Below are 24,081 nucleotides of genomic sequence, written 5' to 3'. Positions count from 1 at the left end.
CTAGAAAGACTTTGACCCTGCGTACACATGCGTGGACATTGTATTTTGGCTTCTCTATATGCAACGCATAATTTAAATTAATTTAAACTGACTGATCTCAGTTCAGAAGACTCTGTAAGTCAGTAAAGGGTTAAACTTTGTGACAAAACAACATGCCGCAGATCACAGCGTTTGTCTTTGGGAGAAACGGCAACAAAACTACATCTGTTAAGAAACCTAATTAAGTTTTTTCATTGAAACCTATTTGAGTCTCTAGTTTAATTTTTGTAATTTGAGCGATTTTTTGCAAAACGCCACACTGCAAAATGATGTACACTAACGTGTACTTGAGTGCATTTTTTCCTTAGAAATCCTATATTTACTGTGTATTTTCACATTGAGAATCAATGAGATCATCCAAAAGCTGAAAAATGTTGCTTTCAGATGGTTTACATAGAGTTAGGATGAAAATAAGGTGCATTTCGAAATGTTCTGAGACCAGTGTAGACAGACAGCACACTGGAGGTTAAGTCATTCACTAAATGGGGAGCAAGGGAGCAAGGGAGCATAATATAGCTTTCCTATGCAGCTAAGTGCATTCACTCCTAACATCAGGTCAAAAGTTCAGTTTCAGGCTGCAGATAATGTTCAGACCACTCAACATGTTTGGCAGACATGGGACAATGGTAATCAGAACATAGATTCAGAACTTTTTATGTATAATTTTATTTTAAAATGGTTGGCAGTGATTGGATGATGCTGGCCATTACATTGAATCAGAATGAATTAAGCGAATTTCTGATGTAATGTCTGTAATGTCTCAAAAACATGAATAACCAACACTACTGGAAACATAATAAACAATTTGATTTAAAAAAATCTGTCTTTCTATAGCTTGGTATTATTTAAAATGTAACAATTTAGTCCCGCTGTCCACATATGTTGCCATTAATTTTTAGGAAAACTATTTGCTCTAGATTTTTTTTTTTTTGCTTATAATTAAGTGCTTCTAGTTACAAATCAAAAAGGGAAATGGAAAATGCACACAGCAGTCACGCTCGGGTCTCAGGAGGTTAAAAGTGCAAACATTCAGCTGTTCCCTTATGAAGCTATTTCTGCCTGATCTGACCCTTAAAGATGACTTCTGCTGGTGCAACCAAATTAAGTCAGGTTGATTTAGACATTTTAAATACATTTTTTTGAATTTAATCTAAAAACCGAGAAGTACATTTAGATTTTAGCACATGAAGCAATTTTTAGGTTACCTAAAAATACATTTTACAGTGTGTCCACCACATGTAATTTTTCTATCTGGGAATGTAAAAAAATGTCATTTATAGGGAATTGCTCTCGTGAGTCTGTCTAAGATACCCTGTCAAAGCCTCTTGCTCTTTACTTTGTAAAGTCAAAAGCATTATTTTATATGACTGAATCAACCTGAATACATTATGTTTCACCCACAAAATCCATTTTAAGAGTCAGATCAGGTGGAAATATCCTTATAACAATTGCACATTGTCACTTTTCATTTCGTGCTTTGTACAATTAATAAATTATTACAAACTTACCCAGTGAACCCATAATATCATTAATTGTTTTTAAAGTGTCACTAACAGCATCCCTGGCATTCTTTGCATTGTCAAGTGCTCCCGTAGCATTCATGACAGCCTGGTTTAACAAAAAATAAAAAAGAACAGTAAGCATGTATCTCGTAAAACTATATCCAGTCTATGTTTTCTCAAATAGTTTTATGTAGGCAGGAATACTTACTTCTTTTGCTTGAGTTATCTGTGTCTTTGCATTGTTTTTCTCTTCATTCAGTCTGTCCCTAGTAATGGATGCCTCCGTCTTCAGTCCATCCAAGTCCTTTTTCAGTTTAGTAGCAGTTTCCAAAACATCAGAAGAGGATGGAAGGGAGCCAGACATTTCCTGTGAAAATAAATACAAGCAAACTGTGAGCACATTCAAAAGTTTCTGTATACGATTTAAATAGACCAACTCAAGTATGTGTTCCAGTTCAGAGTTATTTAATAAAGCTTGTGACAGACATTGTGAGATATTGAACTGATCTCTGTAAAAGGTTCGAGGCTAAGTAATAAGACTTTTAACTTTAACAGCACTGGCACAAATATTATTTTCACAAATGAAATGTCAAGGTGCTTCATACCTCCAATTTGGGTGCAGTATTTGTAAGAGCATCGATAGTATCCAGAGCATCTCTGTAGTGACCAGACATTGCATCCAGGATGTCCTGAGTCTTAATGTTGTCAGCTATGGATTTCTGAATGGTAGCGTTGATAGTAGGCAGTTTTCTAATGGCTGCATCTGCCAGATCCTTATTACTATTGACTTGGTCATCAAATCCTGAATAAATAACAAGACAAAAAGTTTTTGAGTATTCTTAAAGGAATAGTTTACTGCCCAAAAATTCAGACATCATCATTTACTCTACATCATTCACACTACAGCTTTGACATTTATCCTCATGTTGTTTCGAACACATTATACTTTCTTCCAGTGTTGTAGTACTTGAGACCGGACTCGAGTCCGAGTCCAAGACCATATTTTCATGGTCTTGGTCTTGTCATGGACTTGTGAGCAATTTGACTCTATCTTGACTCAGACTCGAACAAGTGTGGACTCGGACTTAACCCGAGTCCAGTTGAGTCCCTTTTCAAAAAATATACAGTAAAAGTTTCGACTTATCTGACAAACATTTGTGACTGACAATATCAGAGATCTTGACGTCTGTCTTGCATTTTAATCTGCTGCGCAGAATCAGAACTAGTGATGCCCAGTTCACAAATAAATCATTCTACTGAGTCCGTTCTTTTTCAATGAATTGGCCAAACAGGTTAGCAAAAAGGTCTGAATTGATTGGCTATTCAGTCCGATTCATTCGGACTGTTACCTCACTGAATAATTTGTACTCATTAAAACAGCATCGGGATATTTTAGAAAACGGAAAAAAACAAAACAATCGTTTGACAAAATGGATATTTACTGTATCTACAGTCAACAAAATACTGGTTTTTTGTAAGGAAACTTTGAGAAACTTGTTAATGGTGCCGCGTTTTGTTAATAAGGGGCTGTTCTCACCAAACGTGTTGTTACGTCCATCCATGCTATTTTTCAGTTGTTGTTCTATGTAAACATACTAAACAGATGTCGTTGGCCATTGCATAAAGTATCACTGTGTTTTTGCATCTCGTGGAAGAGCACCACAATTTTTTTCTAAGTTAATTTGTCAAGTTAAAAAGAGCATCAACTGTTAAAATGTGTCTCGAGACACCTGTGTTATACTCTTTTCCCTGATAGAACATGTTAAACACCCAGACGTCTATTTGATGTGTGTGTTTACATCTGGAAGACGTCTATTTTACGTTGTTTGCTCATCTGCAATACGTCTATAAGACTCAGATGTCAATAAGACATTCCACAAATGTCTTTGAAACGTTTATGATTTAGAAAGATTTTAAATCTTATCTTTTTAATATGTTTAGCTGATGTTAGATGCTTTCCAGATGAAAAGATCTAAAACAGACATCTCAGAGACCTGTGTGCTATCTGGGTTCGTTGCACTGCATTGGTCTGAACGGCCTCTAGTCTTTTAGGAATGCTTTAGCCATTAGTTACATGAATGCTACACATACTGAAGAAACAGACATCAGAATTTAATGGTTTCTGAAAAACATAATATATGTTATAATATATATATCTGTGCATACCTTGAGATGAAATCTTGCAGGCAAAAGTAAGCAGAAATGCTTACTTGACTTACAATGAATGAAATATAGTAGTGAAATTGAGGAAATTGTTAACAAATTGAATGTAAATGTTTATATTCACATTCTGCGTAAACATTGTCAAATTTAACACATTACTGTAAGGTTTTTAGGCCCATTTTAGTTATAGTACAGTAATACTTTATTTTGTAAAGCAGAAATGTTTACTTGACTTGAATGGATTATAATAGGATACAAAAGCTGGTAGTTTGTATTGCCATGCTAAGCCACACAGGCACTTTGTAATTGTAATACCAATATGTTCACTTAACCTAGGATGTGTCATTTATTACATTTTTATTCTCAACTGGTAATATTGTTTAACCAACATAAGCTTATGAAAATAATAAATGAGGTTTATTTGATATATGTGCCCAGAGTCAATAGTTCTTTAATCTATACATTTAACACATTCATAAAAAACTCTTGTCTTAGACTCAGCCTTTACTGGTCTCGACTCAGACCTCTACGGTCTTGGTCTTGACTCAGACTCAACCCTCTTCTGGTCTTGGTCTTGACTCGAACTTGACCTACTCTGGTCTTAGACAGGACTTGGACTCGGATGAGCTGGTCTCGACCGCAACACTGCTTTCTTCCATGGAACACAAAAGAAAATGTTTTAAGGAATGGACTGGTCACTCTTTTATGATATTGGTGTTTTCTTGTCCTTTTTGAAGCTTGAACGCTCCAGTCCCCATTATTTGCATGGTAAAAGCGACCAGTACATTCTGCAAAACATTTCCTTTTGGATTCCACAGAAGAAAGAAAGTAATATGGGTTTGGAACCACTCGAGGGTGCATTAATATTGACAGAATATTTATTTTTTGGGGAACTATTCCTTTTAGAAAGGTGCTTGTCGCGTTTATTTACAGTGGAAAGAAAAAGTATGTTATCCCTTTGGAATTACCAGCAGTTATGTATAAATTTGTCTTAAAATCTGTGTTGATCTTCATCTAAGTTACAATAATGAACAAAAACAATCTGGTTTAACTAATAACACACAAATGATTGTATTGCTCTTGTACATATTGAATACATCATTCAAATATTCACAGTGAAGATTGGAAAACGTGTGTGAACTAGGGTTGCTCTGGTCTAACTCGATACTTAGGCAACAAATTAAAAAAAAAGAAAAGAAAAACTCAGAATTTTAATGAAATTACACAGAAAATTACTTGACTAAAAGAACTGCATAAAGTCTTATAGATACAAATTGTGCCTTTTCTTTTTAAAAATGTTCTGGATTCCATGTTAAATGTTTTCATTAAATGTTATGATCAAATTGTGTTTAATCAAATACATACTGTACAGCTTTAATCAAATGAAAATATAATAATTTTCAACAATATAGAGCCAATAATAATATTTTAACAATATATATATATATATATATTATTTTTGGTAAAAAAACAAAAAAGATGCACAACAGAGCTTTAAAGTATTAATGACAACATTAAATGAAAATAATCTGATTACCTGAGGTAAAAGGTTGCCATGGCTGAATCACAACATGCTGATATTCAGTACACTTGCTTTTGTGATATTGCTTACAGATAATAATATTAATAATATAACCATTTAATATTATATTATTGTTATTATGAGTATTATTGCAACTATTTTGAATATTACACTTTTATACAGTAGTCATAATGTCTTCAATTTCATGCATCCGGTTGAATAAAGCGCTTATTTCAGCAGGACTTTTATTTTGAAAGACCTTTGAAGTTCTTCCTGTTTGTGAAGGGTTCATTATATCAAGCTTCCCGCGACTCGCGATCTGAAATCTCCGAGCTGCAATGGTGAAAATGGTCATTTGAGAGTTCACAGCCGATTATACACTAAACACACTGCTCTGCAGCTTTGCAGATGGATACTATTGGACACACTGCAAGAAAATCAAGCATTAGTAGTGTGTGTTGTGTTTGTGTGCGCACCTGCGTGTGTGTGTGTGAAGGAGATGACAGCAGGACGGAGCCTCTCATTCGTTCTGGGGCACGAATGTGACTATATTATTTCATTAAATTACATCCTTCTGCTGTTTAATGATCACAATTGGCCATACTTTTTTATTATTATTTTCAAATGGTCTTTGATATCATCTCAAAACTCTCACATTACATTACATTTTGCTAATGGCAGCATACTTTAATATAGTACCGAAATGAACAACAAGATGATATCGTGCCATATAAAATGTTTTGCTATCGCGATATTTCGTTAGTACCGGTATACCGTGCAACCCTAATGTGAACCCCTAGGCTAACGACACTAATAAAAGCTAATTAGAGTCAGGAGTTGGCAAACCTGGCATCCCAGGTGTGGGTTAGAGCTACTTTTGAGTTTTAAGAGAACATTTAAGTTTGCAATTCACAAGAAGCATTTTCTGACGTAGACCATGCCTTGCAAAAAAGAGATCTCAGAAGACCTTAGATCAAGAATTGTTGCTTTGCATAAAGCTGGAAAGGGTTACAAATTTATCTCGAAGAGCTTAGATATTCATCTGTTAACAGTTAAATTGTCAATAAATTGAGACGATTTAGTGCTGTGGCTACTCTCACTAGAATTGGCCTCCGAGCCAAGATGACTCAAAGGACACACCGCAGAATGCTCAATGTGGTAAAAAAAAAAAGAACCCTAGAAAAACTTGAAGGAACCATTGGAACTGGTTAACATCCTTGTTCATGACTCTACTATATGTAAAATATTAAACAGTCATGGTGTCCATGTCAGGACACCACAAAGAAGCCGCTGCTTTCCAACAAAAACATTGCTGCGCGCCAGAAGTTTGCCAAAGATCACCTTGACAGTCAACAACGCTACTGGGTAAATGTTTTGTGGACTGATGAATCTAAGGTTGAAATGGTTGGGAAGTTCACGCAGCACTACGTATGGCGTAAAAAGGGCACCGCATACCAACATGAAAACATTATCCCAGAGGTGAAGTAGGTTGGAGGGAGCATCATAATTTGGGGCTGCTTTGCTGCTTCGGGTGCCTGGTTCGATTGTCATCATCGAGGGAAAAATGAATTCCCAAGTTTATCAAGATATCCTACAGGATAATATCAGGGTGGCTGTGTGCCAGATGAAGCTCAGTAGAAGTTGGGTGATGCAGCAGGACAATGACCCTAAACACTGAAGTAAATCAACTACAGAATCAAACTTTTGGAATAGTCCAGTCTGAGCCCAGACCTTTACCCAATAGAGATGCTGTGGAATGACCTCATGAGAGCAGTTCACACCAGACATCCTAAGAATATGGCTGAGCTGAAGCAGTTCTGTAAGGAAGAATTATCCAAAATTCCTTCTGAATATTGTGCTAGGACTAATCCACAGCTACCGGAAACACTTGGTTTGAGGTTATTGCATCCAAAGGAGGAATGAATAGTTATTAAATCCAAGGGTTCATTTACATTTTCCACAGCACTGTGAGTGTTTAATGGCATGTGTTCAATAAAGACATTCTGTTTGTCTATACTTGTGAATTTGATGAAGATGAGATCAAATTTTTGACCAATTAATGCATAAAACCAGCTTATTCCAAAGAGTTCACATACTTTTTCTTGCCACTATATATGTGTTTCTGAATCCATATGAATCCATAGGAAATCTGCTAAATGGCAAGTTACATTACTAACAGGGACCTCTTCATCTAACAAATTTGAATATAATAATAATTATATGGTAATAGCTTTTAAATGATATTGTCCAATGTTTGTCCTCACCTTTGAGTTTCTCAAGTGTTTTTTCCAAGCTGTCTATGTTGTTTGCATAGATGTCCAGAGATGAATTTTTGAGGGCTTCAGCACCATTTGCTCTGGCAAGAAGCTGGTCTTGAACCTTAAAACAAGCAAAAAAATACAAATAAGTTTGGCCAGAGATATTTAAGTAATGTCAATGGCCTCCTGTCAACAAGGCATCAGACAACTACAGGCACTGAGCCCAAGGATGTTCATGACGATTATGAATGTCATTGCATTCCAGTGCATTCTTGCGTATTTACACATTACACTGTGTCCTAAACATGCGTGATGCAACAAGTTTCCAGTGACAAGCAATTTGTCTGGCTACACTGAATGTGATATGATATCACATCCAAAATGAGAGCCTTTGATGTTTCATGTACAGTTATTAGAGGGATTTTGGATCCATGAGATTTCACTGTAAAATATAAACCAATTGAGCAATAAAATGTCTTGTCACTCATTGCTTGTAATGGTTTCAGCTGGTTAGAACAAAAAAAACAAAAAAAGATTTACATGAAAGAGAAAGTTTTAATGCTTATCTCTTTATGGCATTGTTTGAAATGCGAATCAGGCACATTCTTAAAGGGGTAGTTCACCAAAAAATGAAAATTCTCTCATCATTTACTCACCCTCATGCCATCCCAGATTTTTGTGACGTTCTTTCTTCTGCTAAAAACAAAGATTTTCAGAAGAGCATCTCAGGTCTGTAGGTCTATACAATGCAAGTAAATGGAGATCAGACCTTACAAGGCACCAAAAATCATATATAGGCAGCATAAAAGTAATCCATATGACATTTATGTATTCAGAAGTGATATAATAGGTGTGTGAGAAAATCAATATTTAAGTCCTTTTATTCTATAAATTGCCACTTTTACTTAACTTTCACGTTATGAAATTTACATTTCTAGTAAAAACATTATTGAAATATTTATATGTTTCTCACCCAAAGTAATTGCATCGCTTCAGAAGACATATTAAACCAGTCATATGTATTACTTTTACCCTGACTTTCTGTGATTTTGAGCTTTAAAGTGCTGATCCCCCTTCACTTGCACAGTGTGGACCTACAGAGTTGTAATATTCTTCTAAAAATCTTTGTTTGAGTTCTGCAGAAAAAAGAAAGTCATACACATCTGGGATGGCATGAAAGTGAGTAAATGATGAGAGAATTTTCATTTTTAGGTGTAACCATTCATTTCCAAACAGTGTATAATTTTCAGAAAAAGTTGAACAGAGGATCTTGTTTATTACCTGTTGGAAATACTTGTTCTGGTTGAACAGATCAGCTGTCTCTTTCTGTTCAGTAAGCATGTATTTCTGAAAGTCTTGATATGCTGTTAAATTCCCCTCCACCATATCCTTTAGATGATCAAACTTGGAAACCACACCAGCAATGTCCTTCTGCAGAAACAAAGAAACATAGTAGATGGCTAACAACTCCAAAAACACAATAGAGACTTACACAAAGCATGTGCAGAGAACCAAACACATACTTATGCCCAAACAGACATTTACAGAGAGTCCTTTCCAGATTTCTCACTCTGTGATTGACATTTCACTTTTTTTGCTCATCTTCTCCATCTGTCTTTAATATCTCAATAACATCTCTACATTTCTTGACCTACAAACATGCTAAAAATTTACCCGGATCAAACCTTTTTTCTCAACTCCCCAAACTCCCCGTGACCAAATCAATGTGAGTAAATCAACCTATATTCATTTCATTATTTATTTTTTTAAGTAGTATTAAAGGAAATATTAAGAGTTGAAACAGGAAACAGGATGGGGAAAAGTGGGACTAAAGGCGAAATTGAACCCAGGTCGTCCGCACAAGAAAAACACATCCACACAATCGTTACACCCCATGCCACTGTAGTGACACTGGGGGCACAGTTTGTCTTCAATTTATGTTTCCACCAGACTATTAGAGTGCAAATAGCTGTGATGTGTGGCAGGTGCTATTTACACCTAGTACAAATAGTCACTCCAATAAAGAAAACAAAAATAAATCTCTAACCCATGTTCACTACCTTCAGAGCCTTTGGAAGGTTCTTCTCCTGGTCAGATAATTGTTTCAGCATGTTCTGGGCCAGTCTGCTCTCCTTTTCAGCTGCATCATTCAGTTGAATGGCCTTTCTCTCTATGCCACTCACTTTAGTTACATCTGCTTCATACCTGAAAACATCATCATTAGAAGTAAGTCAGTTTATATCCCTAAAATGAATGTACAACAGTTTTATATACTGTCAAGAGAAAAATAAATTTCCAGTAAAAAAAACCAAAGTCTGAGCAACTTACTGTCTCTTGAGGCCCCTGACTTCGTCTTTGACCTTATTTTCTCTGCCAATGACACCACGTATGAGATCTAGGGCTTTCTCAGACTCTGACAAAGAATTGGCTGCGATAGTCTCTACCGTCACTGCCTCACCTTGGTGCCTGGTGAGAAAACACCCTTAAGTAAGTCTCACACATATTTTCATGTCTCAGCGAACCATCCATTGCAGATGAAAAGTGATGTGGTAGTCTGTTCAATGGTTAAACACGTGTTTAAATATATACACTTTGAAAACTATTTTTTCTTTATTAGACAAGTGACTACAGCTTATTAGTGCACATTCAGTAATGGATCAATCATCATGTTGTTTTGTTTCACAGTTTCATGCATTTGAGTAAAAACATGTTACATACTGCTTGGCGAGATCAGCAGCTCTCTGAACCAAATAAGACAAGGTGTCCGTGCCTGCCTCCGCATCACCTGAGGGAAACTCCTGAAATAGAAATATGAAGACAACTTAGAGAATTTTAATCTTTTTATTTTAGAATCTAAACTACATGGCCAAAAGTATGTGGTCCTCCCTTTTGCTGCTATAATAGCTCATTCTAATAATAACGATTGTCTACAGAAAGTGCGTGGTTACATGCTTGATTTTATGCTACTGTTAGTAATGGGTGTAGCTGAAATAGTCAAACCTGCTAATAAGAAAGGAAGTGTCCACATACTTTCAGCCATGAAGTGTAGCATGTAATATACATCAACAAATCATATGTCAAGTTCCAAAACATGAAATACTCACAGCCTGCTGGATGTCCTGTTTGGCCTGTTGTAGTTGTGTCCTGATGTCACTGATGAGTTTCTGGATTTCAGAAACTTCCATCTTATACTGCTGATCTTTGCTTCTAATAGAATCCACTGTTTTTAACAGAACCTCTATGCTTCTGTCCTCTCTCAGCTGGGTTTTGCTAATGCTTGCCAGCTTATTCTGAAGCTGTTTCTCTGTATCTATATAGTATAATCAACAAGTCTTTTTAAAGTATTTATTAAATACAGTGGCTCAAAAAAGTATTTGGGCAATTAAGTCACCCTTAAAAATATATGAATGTATTTCCATTATTTTCAAAAAACATCAAACCAATTGGTATTTCCAAAGAAATATAGCACTAGCACACGTTCATTAGGTTTCAAACCATAAAACAATAAATACATTGTTCAAATGTATATGGAAACTTTCTTATTGTTAACCTCTGTGAACATGATGGGAACCGATTTAATTCATCAATTAAAGCTGACCTTAAAGGGATAGTTCACCCAAAAATGAAAATTCTCTCATCATTTACTCTCCCTCATGCCATCCCAGATGTGTATGTCTTTCTTTCTTCTGCTGAATACAAACAAAGATTTTTAGAAGAACATTTGTGAATTTGTGAACCAGTGAATGGTGGCCAGACCTTTGAAGCTCCAAATATCATATAAAGGCAGCATAACAGTAATCCATATGACTCCATTGGTTTAATGTATGTCTTCTAAAGTGATTAAATCACTTTTTTATAGTAAAAAAAGACTTAAATATTGATCTGTTTCACACTCACACCTATCATATTGCTTCTGAAGACAGGTTTAACCACTGGAGTCATATGGGTTACTTTTATGCTGCCTTTATGTGCTTTTTGGAGCTTGAAAGGTCTGGACACCATTCACCTGCATTGTATGGACCTACAGAGCTGAGGTATTCTTCTAAAAATCTTTGTTTGTGTTCAGCAGAAGACAGAAAATCATTCACATCTGGGATGGCATAAGGGTGAGTAAATTATGAGAGAATATTCATTTCTGGGTGATCTATCCCTTTAAGAGCAGCCGTTAAATATAATTGACCAAGAAAAGCAAGGTTAGTTCTGAGAAAAGATTTAGCATCAGTTGTTTGCAAATGCCATGGTTTAATATCTAAACAGTGACATTTAGACCTTATAAGTGTGACTAAAGTGTCCAAGAGTGTCCAAATACTTTTTGCTGCCACTGAGTAAACAAATGTAAATGAGTGAGAATGAAATTAACAAAGACATGAAGTAAGAGGGATTTTCGTACTTGTAAGTTCATTTGCTCTGGTCTCCAGGGATTGCAAAATGACCTCTGCAGCCCTAATGGCTCGTTCCATCTCAGCATCATTGACTGAAACATCACCACTTCCAATTCCTTTGAATAAATCCTCCATTTCCCGCAGCTGTCGTGCATAAGCCTCGATCTGATATAAAACAAACAATGAACAACATTTATTTGCCAACTTTTATTCATATACCTCTCCTTAAATACTGTGCAGGGACTGGATCCAAAGCAAAATATCTTTTCATGTTTTCAATCATTTTTAACCTAGAGTAAATAGGCTTTTTAAAGAGATTAAGTAAATAGACTCCAGTTAAGCATGGAGGAGAGATTTAGAAGATAAATCTGTGCGCTGGTTCCTGGACAAACTGCATATTTAATTCCACCCACACATTCAGCGTTTAAGATCAGCTTCAAAACAACATACCGTTATATCACTCTCCTGAAAATAAACAAGCAAGCTGCACCCATCAAACCCAGCAAGATTCTCTCATCTTTTTTTTATATTCAGTTTTTAAAGTGCTTGTTATGACAAAATGGAAAATTTCACTGACATTTTTCTCTTAGTTAAATCATATATATGACTTCCCAATCCTTACTTAAAGACTTAGTACAGCTTTTTAGCGCTTTTTGTTTATATCTATCTATCTATCTATCCATCCATCCATCTATACAGTATTAGGAAAGGTTGTTTGTTGAACTATGATGCCACTTCTCTGATGATATATTTTTATATTTCTTAGTTTTCGGTTTCTCAAATTCCCTTACCTTGCTCTTGACTGGACTGAAGCAGGATGGACACATCGATATGTCACACTTAAGTCCCTCAAATCCTTCCTTACACTTACACTGGCCTTTATCACTGCATGAATTTGACACAGATCCCTGTCGGTTGCAGTTACAAGCTACAGGGACAAAAGAAAACAAGAATCTGGTAATTTTCAGTTTTTGACTGCACTGGTCCTGTTATATTCAGACTTGTGAGAGTTAGCATACCCTGGCATGGCTCTGTGGAGTAACTGTGGTGGTATCCCTCTTCACAGTTCTCACACTTAGGGCCAGTGCTGTGATTCAAACACTTCCGACACTCTCCTGTTCGGCGGTCACAGTTGCCTACAGCGTTCTGATCCACGTGGCCATTACAATGGCAAGGCTGGCACTGTTTGGGAGGGCCGTACTCTCCCAGGGGGTCTCCATAGAAACCCTCATCACAGATTTCACAACGAGAGCCTGTTGTGTGCATCAAGGTATGAATGAAAATTTTATTTTAGGTTACATTTGTACAACATAGAATCAAAGCAAACACAGAAAACAGATTCAACATAACAAGAAGGCCTGGAATTTTCATTGAAACACTGAGATTCATGCAGTTTCTTTTTAAAGTCTGCATGAAATAAAAATTGACCCTATTTATTTTAATGATGCCTGTTACTGGTCTCATTATGAAGGATTCATCCATGCATATTTGCTATTTTATTTAAAAAAAATTTGACCTCGTAATCTTTAATCAAAATATCATAACTTGCTCTTCCAATGAATTGACTCTTCTCTGATGACGTATGCAAGTGGAAGTCAGTTTTAACCCCGCCCCTCCAAGGATCTTGTAAACAAACCTGCCATCAAAGCAGCTAATGCAGAGATGAAAAGGTGTATTTTTGGCTGTTTTCCCCCAAAACTCCCATTCCTTACCCCAAACTTCCTTGGTTACGGGCCCGTTGGCTTGAATTTACATTTCGAAGAAGGAGAAATAATGGTGAATTCGCAGTTCTGCTCTAGACATTTCATTCTTGAATTGCTGAAGTGATCACTACTGAATACAACGCGAGTTCGGATGCTTCTGGAGTTTATTCATGTTTCTAAATGCAGATCTCTTGTACAGCACGAGTAAGAGTTTTTCCCCTTTATTTTTAGTGTTTTGTTATTCAAAACTTTGAAATATTGTTTGTGATATTTTACTGGCTTGTTTCTCAATGGCTACAGCCTATTCATAATAAAGTCTGCAATGTGCTATTATCAATGTGTTGAGATCGCTGCTCAATTTCCCCGGTAACCGGATCTGACTCAAGCAGCATGGTGGAATGAGTGTGTTTGTGTCTGTGTGACGACTGCAAACTCGCATTTAGATCTGCCTCCACTCCGGTATGCAACGCCCACTTTTCACTATCCAATCAACAGCTGATGGATAAAATCCCCACCCTACATTTTTTTCATGTTCGATAAGCTTGGAAATACATCACAATATGCAAGTAAAGTCGGTCACAACTTCTGTTTCATACCAACTTTAAAGCAACAGTTTACACAAAAATGAAAATCATCATTTAATCAGCCTCATGTCGTTTTAAACCCATATGACTATATTCCAAACCTTCTGAAGCCATATGATATCTTTGTGTGAGGAACAAGTGAAAATGTAAATGATTCACTGAAATAATTGACATCCACTCTAGCTCTCCTTAGTGAGTTCATGAGAGTAGAAATGTCTGATTCGTGAACAAATTAAATATTTTCATGGAACCAGTTGATACAGTTCACAAAACTGGTCTGAATGATTCATTCACAAATCAGACTGATTCACTTCTTGAGTTCAACTCACTGACTCACTCAGGCTAACAGGTCACTGGGGGTAATTATTAGTAAATAACAACTTATATTTGGTCTGTTCCTCTCACAAAGCTATCGTATGGCTTGGAATATAGCACACATGTCATATAGACCATTTTTATTATAATTTTATGCTGCTTTTTTTATTTATTTATTTTTTTTATTTTGGACCTTGACTGTCCAGTCCTTATTTACTTATATGGAAAAGAGCTGCCACTTTCTTTTTTTTTAGTTCATTGGAAGAAAGAATGTCATATGGGTTTGGAACAACATGGGGGTGAGAAAATAATTACTGAATTAAAATTTTCAGGTGAACTATTCCTTTAAGTGTCATCCCTCTGAGGTTTCCCTGTGCATTTGCTCTGTGTTTCTCACCTGTAGTCCCTCGAGGACAACGGACACATGTCACTTGCTGAGTTCTGGGAATGACATAGCAAGCCTCATCCTCGGGACATGGGCATTTCTGACAGGAGCTAGACTGCTGGCGGTTGACATAATAACCTTTAGGGCACATCTGCAGGTTTGGTATCTCATCAGCAGAGTAGCATCCTCCTGTAAACGCAAGAAATCCACATTGTTCAGCACAGACTTATTCGCGTCCATCATTTAAAACACAAATCAAACATACTGAAATAACAAACCTGTTTCTGGATCACATGTTCCACCCTGACAAGAACATGGATCACAGGGGCTTCGGGGGCCTTGGCCGGGGAAACGCCTCTTGTATCCTGTGGCACAGTACTCACAAAGCAGTCCATCATAACCGACAGGGCAGCTGCACTTCTCGACCCAGACTGCAGGGGTGCCAGGGCCCAGTTTAGCTGACACCAGTGAGACGTCGTCTAGGTAACCACGTCCTGTTGTAAAAGCAGTCACAATATTATTTCATGCTTTATGTGTTGTTATTTTTGTGGTGATACTTTGTTGGAGTGGTACTCACCATTTTCACCAAATGTTCCCCTGATTTTAATGGCTGTAAGATTGCTCAGAAGCCTTTGGAATTCTGTGGATGTGAGCTGTGGTCTCCATTTGCTTCCAGGTTGTTCATCCAATCTGTAAAGTATTGTAAAATATGATAACATTTTTATTATTAGCCTAAGTCATTGACCATTAAAACTTTGCATCAGGAATGGGCTTTAGGTTAGCTGTTATTGCATTAGCAAACACCACAATTACACTACTACTATTGCACATTCTTGGGTTTAAGGATTTGAAAAAACCCTAACCCTAAGTATTAAACATCTGCATGTGTGAAACAGACTTGAACTTAAATCATGTTGCTGACTGAGGAGAGATGTGCTCTTACTTTTCTAAATGATCAGACTTTTGCCTGGTAAATTTTTAAACAGGTGAAAAAAATTGTTATAAACATTGACAGAGGGACCCAAGCTATAACATTCTTTCAACCACCCTGAACACCCTTGCAACCACTTAGCAACCATTAGAACACCCTAGCAACCACCTAGCAATTACCCAGAACATTCTAGCAGCCACCTAGCAACCACCCAGAACACTTTAGCAACCACCCAGTACACTACACTCTAGCTAGCATACACCTAGAACACATGAGCAATTACCTTGTACACACTAGCAAACACCCTAGCAACCAACTAGCAACCATGCAGAAAAATCTAGCTAGCAACTTCCTAGCAACCACTCTGAACATCCTAGCTACCACCAATACACTCTAGAAATGATCTAGCAACCACTAAGCAACCACCCAGAATACTCTAGCAACCACCTAGCAACCATCCAGAATATCTAAGCAACTACTAAACAACCAAATAGAACACTCCAGCAACCACCCTGAAAACCCTAGCAACCACAAAAACACTCTAGAAACTATTTAGAAACCACCAAGCAACCACCCAGAACACTCTAGCAGCCACCCTGAACACACAAGCATCCACCAACCAACCACCCAAAACACCAGAATCTAACTAGCAACCACCCAGAACACTCTAGCAACCACAAAGCAACCACCCAGAACATTCTAGCAACCACTTAGCAACCACTCTAAACACCCTAGCAACCACTAAGAAATCACCAAAAACACTCTATTAACTATCTAGCAACCACCTAGCAACAACCCAGAACACTATAGCAACCACATTGAATACTCTAGCAACCACCTAGCAACTACCCAGAACACTATAGCAACCACCACAATCACTCAGAACACTCTAGCAACTACCCTGAAAACCCTAGCAACCATCAAGCAACCACCAAGAACACTCTAGCAACTATCTAGCAGCCACCCAGAACAACCTAACAGCTACATAACAACATGCTTAGAATACCTTAGCAGCCTCATGGCAATACTGTGGCAACCATCCACAACATCCTAGCATCATAGTTTTGGGTGGGTTTTGCGTAAGTACCACTCACATATTCTTCATAAAATATTTTATTTATTATTGATGAAGTTACTCACCTGAATGTGTAAGCGATTTTCTTGCCACAGGGTACCACAGTTCTCAAGTCCCCTAGTGAAGCAGTCACCTTAAGACCTGCTCCTTCTAGCATAACATCAGAGGTGGAGGGACGACGGACACCTCTGTCCAGACGAAGAGAGAAGGTCAGCGTCTGACCATAGCTCAGAGCCTGATTCCCCAGGTATGATGCTTTATTGAACACAAAGAAGTACGATTTGTGGACACTGGGCAATATAACACAGACACTATATTACTGGAAGCACCAATAATAAAATAATTCCTGATATAACTTAAATCAGCATACCTGGAGCAAACAGATAAATAGGAAAGATCTCCTTAGAGATAACCTCAAGGTCTTTATGGGTGGGAGACCACCTGAAGTCCACTTGTGAGGGACTCACACCCTGAGCAGTGGAAGCTTGCCATCCCTCAGGTCCTATAAGAGACAAAAAAGATCTCATTATCAAAGATTTTCAAAAAACGTGGTATATGCAATTTAGAAAATAGTTGACCTCCAAGTGATAGTTCAAGAAATTAAAATGGTATCATCAATTACTCACCCTCATGTTATTCCAAACCCACATTACTATCTTCTACGGAACACAAAAGTGATGCTAGGAAAAATGTTATCCTCAGTCACCATTCACTTTCATTGTATGTAACAAAAATGCTATGAAAGTGAATGGTGACTTGAGTCTAACGCTTTGCCTAACATATCCTTTTGTGTTCAATGGTATAATTTGTTAGTGTATGAATGAATCAGAGGTTATGCATTAACCTCACCATGATCAAAAGTTGAAGTGATGTTGTGAATGGAGTATCCCTTAGCTGACGTGCACACATTTGAATGTCCATTACAAAAGCAGGGCAGGCATTCCTCTGTATTATATGTGAACTGGCCATTATAACGCGACCGACAGCTTAGCCTGTAAGAGAAGACGCAAATTAAGCCAAACATACTTAACAAACCTGGAGTCAAAATGTTTGAAAATGCTTGATTAACTGTTGATTGTAGTCAGGGACAAACTTTACACAAAAGTGTGTAATTTCTGCAGCTCTATCATCACTTAATGCTGACTGTTTTCATATAGGTTAAAGGGATGTTTCAGGTTCAATACAAGTTAAGCCCAGTCGGCAGCATTTGTGGCATAATGTTAATTACCACCAAAATTAATTTCAACTCGTTCCTCCTTTTCTTTAAAAAAAAGAAGTGAATGGGGTCAATTTTTTAAAGTTAAAATACTCACTTTTTCAAAAATATAACCACAAGACATAAAGGATATGTGTAAACATGATTTTAGTGTCATAAAATCACTTACAAACCATTTTTGTGTAAAGTTATAGCGAATTTTACAACTTCGTTACCACAATGATGTAATGTCAACAAACCCTAAAACCCTAAAATGACTGTAAAAATGACAATTGAAACAACTTTACAGCTCAAATAATAAACAAGTTTTTAGAGAAGAATAAATGTAAGCACTTTTATCAAATTTTAAGCTTCACATTTCTGTATTTAAACCCTCCAAAAATTGGCCACGTTCACTTTCATTATCCTCATTCACTTCTATTGTAAGTGCCTTACTCTGTAACCTCGATTTTTGCTTTTTTAAAGAAAATGAGTCTAAATAGATTTTTGTGGTAATCAACATTATGCCCCAAATGCTGTCGATTGAGTTTAACATGTATTGAACCCAGAACATTCCTTAAATACAGGTTTCCTAAACACTCCCCCCACCTGCCATTTGTCAGAAAAAACAGATAGTCCCACCCTAAACACAAGACATTGATGAGCCAATGTTGCTATGTCAGGTTGGTCAGGATACTCTAACAAATAGAGCAACGTTTTGATAGCACCACATTGTTTAAACTTTTCAGGGGAATCAACATACAAATGGCTTACTTCTTGTTGTAACTGCTGAGATAAATAGGGATAGGCAAAGTATTAAAAAAATTACACATTTCACCTTTAAACATGGAAACATAGGGCACCCTGTTCTCACCTCAAAGGCTCACACCCATTGACTGTGACTGGAGACCCATCATGACACCGGTCACACTTGTCCCCATGAATTCCCTCTTTGCACATACACCGTCCCTCCTTGTTGCAGACTGGTCCTTGAGAACCTAATCCAAAAAATTTATATTTGCCGTTTGTTCATACAGTGGCCCCAAAGGTATATGGACAGGATAGGTTCGCCCAAAAATGAAAATTCTGTCATCATTTACTCACCCTCATATCGTTCCAGTCACCATCCACTTTCATTGTATAGAAAAAATATGCAATGATAATGAAGGAGACTGAGGCTGTCATTTTCATTTTTAGGTGAACTGTCCCTTTCATTGCATTAGATAAAAAAAGATCAATATTAATGAAAGACTGACTAATGTTTCATTTTCCAGACATTTGTGAAGACTCCTGTATTTTAGTAGTGTCTCACCTGCAGTGTTGCAGTTGCAGGGCAAACAGCTGTCTTCTGCCCTCTGGTGGTAATATCCTTCCTTGCAGCTTTCACATTGCCGCCCTTCTGTGTTCCCCTGGCAGTTTACACAGTGCAGTCCCAGATGATCCAATTTGCAGTACTGTGCTTTACCATAACATTGACAGGAAGAGGAGGCTGCAAGAAAACACACCAAGATCGGTGACTTTGGCTGTGTGATGCCAGGCAGAAACATTTAACTGTTAAAGACACCATAAAAATCACTTGATGAGCACAGTTTCTGTCCTTTGTTGTCATATTTACCATTGAAACAGGACATTAGGCAGCAAATAGCCTATTGAAAGGCTCTTCACTTTTGTTTTTAAATAGCCAACAGGCTTTAATTACATCACAGCCATGAACCAAGATTTGCTACTTGCTTGTTGGTTGCAGGTGGTATTAAAGGGATATTTCACCTAAAACTGAAAATTCTCTCATCATTTACTCATCCTCATGCCATCCCAGATGTGTATGAATTTCTTCTGCAGAACACAAATGAAGATTTTTAGAAGAATATTTCAGCTATGTAGGTCCATACAATGCAAGTGAATGGTGACCAGACCTTTTAAGCTCCAAAAATCAAAGACAGCATAAAAGTAATCCATACAACTCCAGTGGTAATATCTATGTCTTCAGAAGCGATATAATTGGTGTGGGTGACAAACAGATCAATATTTAAGTCCCTTTTTTCCTTTAAATCTCCACTTTCACTTTCACTAAAGTGACCGCGAAAGTGGAGATTTATAGTCATAAGGATAGAAATATTGATCTGTTTCTCATCCAAAGTGATTGCATTGCTTCAGAAGACATATATTAAACCACTGGAGTCATATGGATTACTTTTATGCTGTCTTTATGTGCTTATTGAAGCTTGAAATGTCTGATCACCATTCACTTGCATTGTATGGACCTACAGAGCTTTATTTGTTTTCTGCAGAAGAAAGAAAGTCATACACATCTGGGATGGCATGAGGGTGAGTAAATGACAAGAGAATTTTCATTTTTGGTTGAACTATCCCTTTAAGAGGAGGGACTTTCTCATTCTATTGAGAATTTGATTAGACAAAAAACTTGTGTAGTGCACCATGAGTCATCAATATTTTTTGGTCTGTTTTGATAAGATGAGAAGGGCTGTAAATTTTAAAGGCGTATATTTGCTAAAAGTGGATTTTGTCATCGGTTAGTAACACACACATATATAGTAGATGAACTCAAAGCTAACGGACATGTAATAAAAGCCACATAACTTTTGATTACATTTTGTATTTAAGAAGGGGAAATCTGTGAAGACAAAATGTAAAACTTTTGTGCGTTAGGAATTTGCTGAATATGTTGCATTTTTGCAGTCTTTGAAATGTAATTTGGTTATCTCACTGTCAAAGTTCACTGGCGCCAGCCAGATTTTAATGGTACTGTGAGCATGGAAAAGTAACCTCTAAAGACTCCTCAAACCATTGCCGCAGACGCATCAAATTATCCCCACACCCTCAGGTATATTCACACATTCTTCAGCATATAAGTAATGCTATATTATATCGACTATTATTCAAACCCACAAACCATTATCTACTGGAGCATAAAATGACAAAACCACAAATGTCTGAAGATCAGCAAACATCTGAAAGATATTAAGGATCTGACAACTTAAAGGAAGTTAAATGTCCACAGCTGTGTCCACATTAGATCATGCAGGATTACATGTAATAAAACAACCTAGTCAACGTTCAGTCAGGCCTACAGTACGTTAATCTATAATGGATGTTGGATAATAGGCAGTCACTTTGTGGGCAGGACAAGTTCACTCTTGTAGGTAATTTATAACTAATGTAATGATGTAATATAGAGTCAACATGAACACGCAACCCTCATCCACTCAGAAAAGAACAAACATTAGCCAAATACATTTAAACTCAGTTTTTCACAATTCCTGACATTTAATCGTAGAAAACATTCCCTGTCTTAGGTCAGTTAGGATCACTATTTTATTTTAAGAATGTGAAATGTCAGACTAATAGTAGAGAGAATTATTTATTTCAGCTTTTATTTCTTTCATCACATTCCCTGAGGGTCAGAAGTTTACATACACTTTGTTAGTATTTGGTAGCATTGCCTTTAAATTGTTTAACTACAGTCAAACATTTTGGGTAGCCTTCCACAAGCTTCTCACAATTAGTTGCTGGAATTTTGGCCCATTCGTCCAGACAGAACTGGTGTAACTGAGTCAGGTTTGAAGGCCTTTTTCAGTTCTGCCCACAAATTTTCTATCAGATTGAGGTCAGGGCTTTGTGATGGCCACTCCAATACCTTGACTTTGTTGTCCTTAAGCCATTTTGCCACAACATTGGAGGTATGCTTGGGGTAACTGTCCATTTGGAAGACTCATTTGCGACCGAGCATTAACTTCCTGGCTGATGTCTTGAGATTTTGCTTCAATATATCCACAAAATTTTCCTTCCTCATGATGCCATCTATTTTGTGAAGTGCACCAGTCCCTCCTGCAGCAAAGCACCCCCACAACATGATGCTGCCATCACCCATGCTTCACGGTTGAGATGGTGTTCTTCGGCTTGCAAGCCTCACCCTTTTTCCTCCAAACATAACGGTGGTCATTATGGCCAAACAGTTCCATTTTTGTTTCACTGAGGACATTTCTCCAAAAAGTAGAATCTTTGTCCCCATGTGCACTTGCAAACTGTAGTCTGGCTTTTTATGGTGGTTTTGGAGCAGCGGTTTCTTCCTTGCTGAGCAGCCTTTCAGGTTATGTGGATATAGATACTTGTCTTCCTGTTTCCTCCAGCATCTTCACAAGGTCCTTTGCTGTTGTTCTGGGATTGATTTGCACTTTTCACACCAAATTACGTTCATCACTATGAGACAGAATGCGTCCCCTTCCTGAGCGGTATGATGGCTGCGTGGTCCCATGGTGTTTATACTTGCATACTATTATTTGTACAGATGAACGTGGTAACTTCAGCCATTTGGAAATTGCTCCCAAGGATGAACCAGACTTGTGGAGGTCCACAATTTTTTTTCTGAGGTCTTGGCTGATTTCTTTTGATTTTCCCATGATGTCAAGCAAAGAGGCACTGAGTTTGAAGGTAGGACTCAAAATACATCCACAGGTACCCCTCCAATTCAGTACACCTCCTATCAGAAGCTAATTGGCTATTTGTCTAAAGGCTTGACATCATTTTCTGGAATATTCCAAGCTGCTTAAAGGCACAGTTAACTTGGAATTGTGATATAGTCAATTAAAAGTGAAACAATCTGTCTGTAAAGAATTGTTGGAAAAATTACTCGTGTCATGAACAAAGTAGATGTCCTAAACAACTTGCCAAAACTATAGTTTTCTAATATTAAATCTGTGGAGTGGTTAAAAAATTAGTTTTAATGACTTCAACCTAACATCAGTACTCTCTCACATGTGAGCAACAACAGCCTCTCAATCTTAATGACAGCACATCATGAGAAATGGCCTACACTTTCTCAGCTGTGATACAAAAGTCCTTCTGTTTGTTCAAACGTTGTCTTGGAATCAAAATAAATAATTCTGAATGCAATGATGCGGTTTCCACATTTTGCTTCTACATTAATACATGCATAATGCATGTTTATATCTTCAAAGTCAACTATTCAAAATCAAATGATGCTAACAGTTTCCCGTCTGGCAACCAGATTTATTATTATTCAGATTATTATGACTAGGATTATTGTGGTTATGATTATTATTATCTGAGTGTTATGTGATGAATGAGGCAATGCCTCTGTGAGCAGTGTCTTGTTGCATTGTAATTATACACTAAACACTGTAATTATGAATTAATTAAAGCACTTTTCTGAATGAAATTAATTCTGAAATCACTTTGCATTTCTATTACTATGAAATAGAATTTCTGTCATAAAGTCACAAATCATTAAACAATGTCTATTATACCAATACAAGTAGTCTATAATGAATAATAATACACCATAAAATCAATTGTATGTTCTATTAAATAATTGCCGCACATCATGTACACATTAGTAATAGTTAGCCTACCTATTACAACAACACAAAAGTTCATGTTTTGTACCATTTGTTATAATGTATTGCATTCTTTAACTGTGTAATCATGAATAATACTGAATATTATTATAATGGTTATGAACATTAATTATGAATGCTATTATGGTGTCTTATAACTGCCATTTAATGGACAGATATAATGGATTACAAAAACCTTTATGATGCATTATAAATACAGGCTGCATGTCTTCTTACCAATAGTGTTTTATTATTATTATTATTATTATTATTATTATTATTATTATTATTTACGAATAACCTGTAGATCTGTTTTTATCTGCATAAGCTAAACATAAAAAAAAAAAAAAAATTCTCACCTGTCGTTGATTCAAATCAATCTATCTTCAATACATTGCCATAATATTTAATTAAATAGGCTAATGACAAATTATGCACAAACTCAGTCAGAAATACACTTACGTCGAAATGATCCTTGAATTGGGGACCAAAAGCAAACTGCGCACAGAAAGATCCAACTGCTCTTCATTTTCCACATTCACGGCGAAAGTTGTATCTCCACGTTTTCTCTCTTCTAATGTCTGTCGATATAAAGAGATATTCAGGGCCCGCTGAAATGCGATGAAACGGCCACCTGACGGTTGTGCCAGCT

At 36.9% G+C, this 24,081-nt stretch overlaps 1 protein-coding gene across 1 annotated transcript in view; it reads right to left on the bottom strand.

The window, feature by feature from the left end:
* Positions 1-24,081, bottom strand: part of LOC127442217 (laminin subunit gamma-2-like) — a 27,042-nt gene extending 2,961 nt beyond the window's left edge. The window contains exons 1-21 of the mRNA XM_051700082.1: positions 23,892-24,081; positions 19,367-19,543; positions 18,929-19,052; positions 17,709-17,851; positions 17,230-17,361; positions 16,925-17,114; positions 15,431-15,543; positions 15,132-15,347; positions 14,866-15,042; positions 12,886-13,119; positions 12,658-12,794; positions 11,875-12,031; positions 10,589-10,794; positions 10,203-10,282; positions 9,813-9,950; positions 9,545-9,689; positions 8,766-8,915; positions 7,491-7,605; positions 2,147-2,343; positions 1,750-1,908; positions 1,548-1,647 (exon numbers count right to left, since the gene is read on the bottom strand). Coding sequence (XP_051556042.1) covers positions 1,548-1,647; positions 1,750-1,908; positions 2,147-2,343; positions 7,491-7,605; positions 8,766-8,915; positions 9,545-9,689; positions 9,813-9,950; positions 10,203-10,282; positions 10,589-10,794; positions 11,875-12,031; positions 12,658-12,794; positions 12,886-13,119; positions 14,866-15,042; positions 15,132-15,347; positions 15,431-15,543; positions 16,925-17,114; positions 17,230-17,361; positions 17,709-17,851; positions 18,929-19,052; positions 19,367-19,543; positions 23,892-23,967 — 3,166 coding nt within the window. The 5' untranslated portion in view covers positions 23,968-24,081. The remainder of the gene's footprint in view (positions 1-1,547; positions 1,648-1,749; positions 1,909-2,146; positions 2,344-7,490; positions 7,606-8,765; positions 8,916-9,544; positions 9,690-9,812; positions 9,951-10,202; positions 10,283-10,588; positions 10,795-11,874; positions 12,032-12,657; positions 12,795-12,885; positions 13,120-14,865; positions 15,043-15,131; positions 15,348-15,430; positions 15,544-16,924; positions 17,115-17,229; positions 17,362-17,708; positions 17,852-18,928; positions 19,053-19,366; positions 19,544-23,891) is intronic.

This window comes from Myxocyprinus asiaticus, chromosome 6, assembly GCF_019703515.2.
Source record: "Myxocyprinus asiaticus isolate MX2 ecotype Aquarium Trade chromosome 6, UBuf_Myxa_2, whole genome shotgun sequence".
Taxonomy (NCBI): domain Eukaryota; kingdom Metazoa; phylum Chordata; class Actinopteri; order Cypriniformes; family Catostomidae; genus Myxocyprinus; species Myxocyprinus asiaticus.
This window is presented reverse-complemented; position numbering and strand designations above follow the sequence as displayed.